Raw genomic sequence first — 9,784 nt, forward strand, 5'->3', positions numbered from 1 at the left:
TAACAAAAAGAGCTAAATATATTTTGGTTTGCACCAGGGTATCCATCAAGGCGGAAGCCTAATGACTAATCCCTCGGATACTGCAGAGGCACACAAAGTGGGTGACCCTCCCAAGCAAGCAAGCTCCATTCCCATCCTCGGGAGAGATGGTTAAAGGACATAGACTCTCATCCATCTATGCCAACTTGCGTTGGTAAAAGAGCTAAATATATAAACTAGCGTATAATAACATACAAACTTAATAAATAATAATAAATTAAGTAAATAACCAAACATATAAAAAAATAAAAAATTAAACAAGACTAACAGAAAAATAAAATTAATTCTTTTAAATCAAGAAAAAAATTAAAATATGCTTTATTTATTCTATTATTTACCTATATATAATATATCATGTATGACTAGCTATATGTCTTGATTGTTAGTTTAATGGTTCTCTTGTAATTTAAAAGAAAATAAAAGTAGAACATTTGTTGTGAAAAAAAATGAAAAATTACTTGTTGAACTAGAATCTTTTCTTTTAATCTGAAAAAAAAATAAAAGATAAAAAATTAAAAAATAAATAAAAAACGGTATTACCATTCCAAAAATAAAAGTATAAAAATCTTGAATGAATGAAGACATTGGAAAAAGAATAAAAATTTATATTTTATTTTTTAAAATAAATTGGTCTATAACTATTATATTTTATTAATACTGTACAAAAATATATAAGTTTTGAGGTTTACTCTAAATTATTAATAAATTATATTTATATATTATAATTTGAAAATGAGATTTTTTTATGCAAAGAAGAATTGAATAATAAAAAAAAGAGACTATCTTCATAAAATTTATTTTTTATTAATAAAAATTAAAATTTAGGGGACCAGTCAAAGCTAAGAGCCTCTGCCGCAGGTTTGAGACCATTCATTAAATACAAATTAATAATAAAAAAAATTGTTTATTTCTTTTATGTTCTTTACTATAAAATATTGTCAAAAATTATAAATTTTTACACAAAAGATTATATATATATATATATATATATATATATATTTTACAAAACTTACAAGTTATCTTTTTAAGTTGTATGCCGCTCATTTTAGGCCGATCAACTTATAAGTTATAATATCTATTGAATAGATCAATAAAATATCGCTTTTTTCCTTTTTTTTTTTAAAAAAAAATTATCGATTTACGTAAGAAAATTATGTACTTAGATAAAAAAAAATTGGTTTTTTCCCTTGTTTTCTCTTAAAAAATTGATGAATTTATCGTAAAATCTTTTATGATTATAGATAAAAACTTTTTTTTGTATTTTTATATTTTTTTAAAAAATTATGTGATAGATGAATTTCAAAATATTTATATGCTTATGTACGAACAATTTTTTTATTTACCATTAAAAATTTTTTGTATTCACTTCTTATGTTTCTTTTAAAAGATAGTGTTAAAAGATTTATGTTTGCTTCCTTTTTTTTTTAAAGATTTGTGTGTTTATTCTTAAAAAAAATACATGTTTATTGCAAAAACAGTTTATATGTTTTCTTAAAATAATTTTGTGTTTGTGACAAAAAAAAGTTATATTTATGTAAAAAAAATCATGTATTTTTTGTTTTTTATGCAATTTACTCTTCTTTATTTTATCTTTTGTCTCTCTTCTTTATTTTTTTTTTCATAATTTTTTGTAGAAGTATACAAAGAAAGAAAGAAACAAAGTAAAAAAGAAGATTGTGAGAAGAAAAAGAATGAGAAAAAAAAAACAGGATATGCAAAAAGAAGAAAGAGAAGAAAAAAATATGAAAAGTCAATTGAAAAATAATTATCTTATTTATATATAAAAAATTAATTATTAAATTAGTTATTTATATAAAATATATTAAAATATAAAATATATATTAAAATAAATTAATTAATATATATAATAATTAATTTAGTGACTAATTTTTAATATATTTATGATATTTTTGAAATAAAAAAGTTTTCAGAGTCAACACTATATAACTAACATTTAATATAAAAAATTTAAATTAAAACTTTTAAGAATAAGAACATTCAAAATTTAATAGAAGAAATATCCAACTAAAATTTAGTGGACTTCATATTAAATTTATTTTATAATTTATTATAATATTAACTGAATTGACTGCTATAATATTAATTTTTTAGATTATTCGTTTGAAAAAGCTTATTTAGTATAACATAATTTAGTTAGATTTAATACTTAGAAAACGTATTTACCTAATATTTTTGTTTTCAAATCTCAAAGGTATGTCATATTTTCAGGAAATTAAAGAAAAACGGAAAAAAATAGTTGAAAATTTTAAAATAATTTCTTTTATAAGTGAAAAAAAAAACGGAAATTCTTCAACTTAGGAAAGGGGTTAGCTGATGCCAAGTCATAGATCACCAATATTGGTGACAAACGCGTCAGCTCGTATGAACACAAAAAGACAGTTAAAAATGGGTTCGGTCGGCGTTAAGCGAACTTCCCATGATACCCTTCACCCAACTGTAGCCAACTTTAAAGTCAAACTGACAGCTAACACCCCAAAGGGCATTTCCGTCTTTTAAAGAAGCAACCTTCCCAACACTTCAAAGGTCACGCGTCAACCCCAAAACAGTCACGTGTCGGTCAAGTAAAAGCCTCAACGCGTGCTGTGGCAAACGCATCTCCAAGAATCCTATGGTGCATAACCGCACGTGCCGGTTCCCAGAAAATTCTCACCGGTAGCCGCCGGTAACCCCCGAGAGTTAAATTCCGTTTCAACTCATACGTTTCAGAAGTTTTTTTTGATCAAAAATCAGAAAGTGCGAGATAATTCCCAAGAAAACCTCAACAACCGAAAAGAAAGAAAGAAAGAAGAAAGAAAGAAAGAAAGGAAAGAAAAAACAGAGAAGCCGTTTGAAATCGAATCGAATCAAATCAAATCAATCCTCTTGGAAGCGTTGAGTTTGAATAGAAATTGGTGTGAAAAACTTGGAAAGATGGTGGCTGAAGCAGAGCTCGTGTGTCAACAGAGCGTGGCGTTGTTGGATGTGAAGTATTTTCCGAACAAAGGGACTGGAATTCACGAGATCGAAGACGTAGCACCCACTGCTATCTCGCCTCCGAGTTTTGACCGAGCTCGACCTTCTGAATCGGTCTCCGCTCAGTTACTCACTTCACAAGATGTCAGTTTTTCAGAACCTTACCCAACTTCCTTTTTTTCTTCTCTAAATTTTGTGAATTCTGTGTTTCTGTTCTTTAAATACAGTATGAACGTTTTCTTTCTTTCTTTCCGTTTTTCTTTGGTTCGCTTGTTTCGTCTTCTGAATTCTTTGATTTCCTGGAAAAAGAAATTGGCTTGGTAGATTCTTAGGTACCTGAATTATGCAATTTTCGATTAGATTAGTTCCTTATGTTTCTTACTTGTTTGATTTAGCAACCTGTGTTTAGTTTAACATCTTCTTTCATGTTGATCCGAATTTTTGGTTAGCACTAAGGAGCGAAATGTTTTGTGAATCTCTCTCTGGCCTTTTGAAATTGATTTCTTTTTGTTGGCGTAGATACGCATGGGAATGGATTTTTTATGTAGTTGGTACCATGAAGAATAACGCTCTTGCTAGTGCAACCAAAGGTGTGTTGTTGTGGATCAAATCCTCCATGAATAGTTGTAAATGTGATTGTATGTGATTACAGATCACATCCTTGTTGGCTGTAATTAATAACTATATGTAGCCAAAATGTTTTTATTGCTGAGTGATGTGATTGAAGAACTTATATGAATGTTAAATGTTAATTATGAAATGCATTAAGTTCCACCTATTGGGTTTGTTTTGTTTCTGATTTTGATTTATGCAGTGTAGAGCATGATTGTGCATATGTTGTGTACGGGTCAAGCTAACTAGATCTTGTCCTTTGATATAGTGATTCTCATTTTCTGTGATTTGATTGTGGTACAGGAAGCCAGACCTACCGATAGAATCTCAGATGCAGCTCTTGAAAATGCTGTTCTGCAATTTGTTCCCTGCATCCGTTCTGGTAGTTTTGCTGATATTGGGCCACGAAGATACATGGAAGATGAACATATAAGGATAGATGATTTGTCGTCTCACCTTGGATCACTGCACACCTTTCCTAAACCGAGTGCTTTCTACGGGGTAATTAATGTTTTCACCATGGTAGCTCAATCTTTTGTCCATTCAAATCATGAACTTATTTGAGATTTGGTGATTCTCACAGGTTTTTGACGGTCATGGAGGACCTGAAGCTGCAGCTTATGTAAGAAAAAATGTAATAAAATTCTTCTTTGAGGATGGTAGTTTCCCACAGACATCTGAAGTAGATAATGTGTTTCTGGAAGAGGTTGAGAATTCCCTAAGGAAAGCATTTCTTTCAGCTGACTCAGCATTGGCTGATGATTGCAGTGTGAACACGTCATCAGGCACCACGGCTCTCACTGCATTGGTGCTTGGAAGGTATATCCATACTTCACTTCCTTGGTTCTCTTTTGTTCGACGTGCTCTTATTTAATGTACATATGATGACGTCAAACTCAAACATTAAATTAGGTTTAGAGCCTGTGACCTCTTTATATTTGCATTGCTGACCCTGGTGTAATGTTCCAGGCTTCTGATGGTGGCCAATGCTGGTGATTGCCGGGCAGTTCTCTGTCGTAAAGGAGAGGCCATTGACATGTCTCAAGATCACAGGCCTATATATGCATCAGAGCGGAGGCGAGTTGAAGAATTGGGCGGTTACATAGAAGATGGTTACCTTAATGGGGTTCTGTCCGTTACTCGAGCCCTAGGTGACTGGGACATGAAGTTACCAAAGGGTTCTTCCTCCCCTTTGATTGCAGAGCCTGAGTTCCGACAAATGGTCCTAACAGAGGACGACGAATTCCTCATCATAGGGTGTGATGGCATCTGGGATGTGATGTCAAGTCAGCATGCAGTTAGCCTTGTTCGCAAAGGTCTGAGGCGACACGATGACCCTGATAAATGTGCAAGGGACCTCGTCATGGAGGCATTGCGCTTGAACACATTTGACAACCTCACTGTTATCATTGTTTGCTTCTCTTCCCTTGACAACAATGAGTCCTCTACACCTCCGTCTCCACCTTGCCAGCGGAAAATTAGATGTTGCAGCCTCTCTGCAGAGGCTCTTTGTAGCTTGAGGAGTTTATTGGAAGGGAGTGCCAGCAACTAAGCGTGTATGTACATTAACATCAATAAAATGTGGTTGTCGAGATATTGTATGCTGTTTTTGGCTGCTTCAGTTATATTACCCATTGGAAAAAGTAGCCATAATTTTTTCCTACGTGGTCGGTTGATGTACATAGACCGGGGTCAGGGATCAGTGGTTGGTGGTTGCAGCAGCGGTGACGGCGGTGGGCGGCCGTGTATATATGTATTATTGTTAGATTTATTTTGTATTATAGTCATTTTTGTATCCATGACGACTGCCAGATTCTTGTACCCATTCTTATGTTTCAATAAAATTGTTCGGAATATATTACACTCTATTGCGTTTTCTGATAGTAATTGTATGATAGCAGGGATATCGGAGTTAATCCACACCTAGACGTGGCGAGTAATTACTGATTAGCTTTGAGGGTATAATTATCCTTGGTTCGATGAACAAATTTTACTGCAAATGTCTACATGAATATAAATACATAATAATTCTTGTCTTGGAATGATCAAATTTTACATTTTTACTGCAAATGTCTACAACAATATAATAGTCCTTGTCTTATACGGGTGCAATTTGACTTCGTTTACAACGTGGTCTAAAACCGTTTTAAAAAATAAGGAAAAAGATAAATACGTCCTTGACTTTTTAAACTTTTGACAAATATATTTCTGACAAAATTTAAATACAAAAATGTCCCTGATTTTAACAAATGGAGGACAATTTAGTCCTTCCGTCTATTTGCCTCTCATACACCTAACGGAACTGGCTGACGTGGCTGAAACGGTGTCCAGGTGTCCGTTACGGTGCCACGTTGGAAGGGGAAAAAAGTTTGAAAGACAAATAAGTCCTTGACGTTATTTTACAAATAAAGTTCGAAGGACAAATAGGTCATTGAAAATTTTTTTCAAAATTAATAAACTCATTTCCTAAATTCTCTCATCTACCTCTCTCCATTTTTATATTTCTCTCTACTATTTTTACTCTATATATAATTATATTTTTATTTTATATTAGTAATTTGACAAATCAAAATATGTCATTCGATATTCTTTTACAATTAAAATATTTTAAATGTAAAATTATACACATTAAATTATTTTAAATTTTCGATAACGAATGTTAAAATTAATTACTAATAAAAAATTATACTTTTTCATATAAAAATAATAACTAAAAATCTTATTATTTAATTTTTTATCTGCACATATCTTGGTCTTCTTAGTCAGAAAATTTTGTCAACTTACAATTTTTTTGTAAAAGTAGTTTGATTTTATAAATCTTTTGTGTTATGCATAATTTATACTGTTAGAACAAAGTGAACTATAATTTAAAAAAATATTCTCGTAATGTTATTATGCATAAAAATACTAGTTCTAATATAATACACAAATGCACTAATGCTAACTTAATACATGAATGATGCACAAATGAACTAATGCTAACTTGATGCATAAATGAACTGATGCTAACTAATGCCACTGGTATGATGAAAACTGAACTAATGCAATTTAACAAATTCTAATATAATACACAAATGCACTAAAACTAAACTAATGCAATTTAAGAAAAAGAGTAGAAATATAACAAGCCCAATTTCTACAATTTTAATACAAATAATTTAAATTGTAGAATAAAACAAGTTAACTAGATTTCAAAATACAAGCATAATTTTATCAGAAATTATTTTTAATATGGAAAGAAAATTGGTGTTTTGGTTGAATATTGACATTTGAAGTGTATTACAGTATTGTGGAAATTATTCAACACACCCCCACGTGTTGGCTAAGATGCTGCCACGTGTTCAACACGCCCCCCACGTGTTGGTCAGAATGATGCCACGTGTTCACCACGCCTCACGTGTTGCACCATGCCCCCACGTGTTGACTTCCCATAAAAAAAATCCACCCATCTATAATTACACCACATTCTCCCATTTTCAATAAAAACACCAATATTTTTTCCATACAAAAAAAAATTAGCCTAATTTTATAAACTAAATTCTCATAATAGAAGCATAATAAAAGTATAATGAAAAAAAAAATTTCAAGGACCTATTTATCCTTCGAACTTTATTTGTAAAATGACGTCAATGACTTATTTGTCCTTTGAACTTTTTTCCCCTTCTAACGTGGCACCGTAACGGATACCTGTACACCGTTTCAGCCACGTCAGCCAATTCCGTTAGGTGTATGAGAGGCAAATAGACGGAATGACTAAATTGTCCTCCGTTTGTTAAAGTCAGGGACTTTTTGGTATTTAAATTTTGTCAGGGATGTATTTGTCAAAAATTTAAAAAGTCAGAGACCTATCTATCTTTTTCCCTAAAAAAAAAAAATAAAAAAATTGATGCAAAAACTCGTGTTTGCGATTTCATATAGGTTTTACATTTTAGATTTAGGTCTCATCTAGGAAGATCTATAAATCATTCTTTTAGAATAAATCATCAAAATAGTATGGAAAAGTTTGCATCACTGACAAATCTAATTCTAAAAGATGCTAATAATAAATAAACTTTCAAAACATTTAAAAAGACAACAAAAAGAACTAGATATCAAATATATATATTTTACAAGATAATTTTGGAGACTAAATTTTGATGTAAATTTCACAATTATGATTGAAAAAATAAGTTATTTTTCTTCTTAAAATTTAGTAATTTTTTGTCAAGTAAATTCTTTTTTAAAAGCTTTATTGTGAATGATAATATTTTTGTGAAAAAAAAAATTAGAGATCAAATTTTGCTCTAAATTTTTTTGTGTATCTTCTAAATATTTATTTTAATGTTACCACAAAAATTTAGATCTAATAGATAAGCCGTTTACTAAATATGAATTTTCTTTTGTTATTTACAAAAAATAATATTTATTTGTTTTTTTGGTCGCATTTTCAAATCATTCAAAAACTGTTTTATCGATAATATTTTTTAGAGACTATTTTATCAACGGGTGAATCTTTCGGATACCAAATTAAAAGTTAACCGTTTTAATTTTTTTTAACTTATAAAATATTACAGCATTATTTGATACAATTTTCGCAATTTTTTAAAAAGAAAGTTAATAGAGAAGTTAAAGTAAAGTGATTTTTCTTGTAATAATTTTTTTCTATCATTTTTTTTAAAATAAATATTTTTATAATTAAAAAACCAAACACAAAATAATTTATATAAATTATTTAATATAAATCTTTATATTTTAAGTTGTATTTTCATAATAACTTAATTAAATTTTTTTATCCAAATTGGCCTTAATCAATTTGGTTTAAGTTTACATTTTGAGAATTTTCGTTTATATTGTCATCTTGGAAGATCATTTTTTAAGAGTATATACCCATTTTGGTCCTCAAAGAATTTCAGATTGGACACTTTAGTTCCCAATTAAAATTAATTACTTGATTGGTCCCTAACAATTAATTTCGTCAGTCACTTAGGTCCTTTACTCCGTTAATTCTAACGGAAGACAAAATAGTCCCTGACAACTCTAACAAGAGAAAAAATAAATTTAATACTCATAAAAATTAAATTTATTTAACAAAATTATTCAACAAATTATATCTCTAACACATTTCTTTCTTAAATTTATAGGAAGAGACATAATTATTATATAAATAAAGGAGTAAATGGTCAAATTCGTTTTTGAAAGATCACATCATCTTTAAATTAGTTTTCGAAAATTTTTTTTAATTAAATTAGTTCCTCAAAAATTATAAGTTAATCATTTTAGTCATTCTGTCACTTTCATAACCAACACCGTAACAGTTGCCGAGTTGACCCACTAAATGACAGCATATCATACACTTGACGATATCCATTTCATAATGCCATATGTTTATAAAAGAGTTAAGTACGATTTTGATCTCTAAGGTATAGGCTGAGAATTTTTTTCGTCTCCAACTTTTTTTTTTTGTATACAAAATCGTTAAGAGATTGGAGACGAAAAAAATTTTCGAACTATATTTTAGAGATTACAATCGTACTTAACCCTTATAAACTAAATCAAATTAGTCCTCTAACTTCAATCCCAGCCCAGCTCAGAAACCCCAATCATCATCTTCATTCTTCTTCCTCTTCACTCTTCTAAGACAACAATATAAATAAAAATGATGATTAAAAAAATGAACATCCAAGGGAGAAGAAGCTAATGGAGTCGCCATTGTCGTTACCGATTCTGCTCATCGTCTTCGTGCTCTGTTCTACCTCCACCACCGCCTTGCCTCCCCTCCTCTTTTGCTGGACGCTTTCCACCAGGTGAAACATAGAGTTTTTTTGGGTGAGGGAAGTGAAATGAGGTGGAGAGTGTGAGGGATTGGAAACCAATGATACGATGCCCTTTTTGATGCACTCAGCTCTCCATAAGTTAAAACAACATTCTTTTATGCACTGAGGTGTAACTTGACGTGCTAGGTCAACTTTAGTTCACACCGTTAGCAAGGAAAGTGATGGAAGAACTAACACGACTAACTTCTAATAATTTAAGGATGAGTTTGATTTAAAGAAAAACTTTTGAGGACTAATTTGGAGATCACGTGATCTTTCACATACTAATTTGACCATTTACTCATAAACAAAGTAAGCTCGCAAATATTTCTTATTAAAGTTTGAAATACCCTAAAGAACAACACTGG

At 30.5% G+C, this 9,784-nt stretch overlaps 1 protein-coding gene across 2 annotated transcripts; it reads left to right on the forward strand.

Moving 5' to 3' along the window:
- Positions 1-2,714: 2,714 nt before the first annotated feature.
- Positions 2,715-5,492, forward strand: LOC112710594 (probable protein phosphatase 2C 49). Of its 2 annotated transcripts, XM_025762879.3 has the most exons (5): positions 2,765-3,156; positions 3,532-3,602; positions 3,928-4,125; positions 4,208-4,443; positions 4,594-5,492. In XM_025762879.3, exons 3-5 carry the CDS (start codon positions 4,039-4,041, stop codon positions 5,174-5,176), a joined length of 906 nt encoding a protein of 301 aa, XP_025618664.1. In that variant the 5' UTR covers positions 2,765-3,156; positions 3,532-3,602; positions 3,928-4,038; the 3' UTR covers positions 5,177-5,492. The 2 variants fall into 2 exon arrangements, with proteins under 2 accessions (XP_025618662.1, XP_025618664.1); XM_025762877.3 differs by lacking the exon at positions 3,532-3,602 and having other exon boundaries at positions 2,715-3,156.
- The last annotated feature ends 4,292 nt before the right edge of the window (positions 5,493-9,784 follow it).

This window comes from Arachis hypogaea, chromosome 9 (assembly GCF_003086295.3).
Source record: "Arachis hypogaea cultivar Tifrunner chromosome 9, arahy.Tifrunner.gnm2.J5K5, whole genome shotgun sequence".
In the NCBI taxonomy this organism is placed as follows: domain Eukaryota; kingdom Viridiplantae; phylum Streptophyta; class Magnoliopsida; order Fabales; family Fabaceae; genus Arachis; species Arachis hypogaea.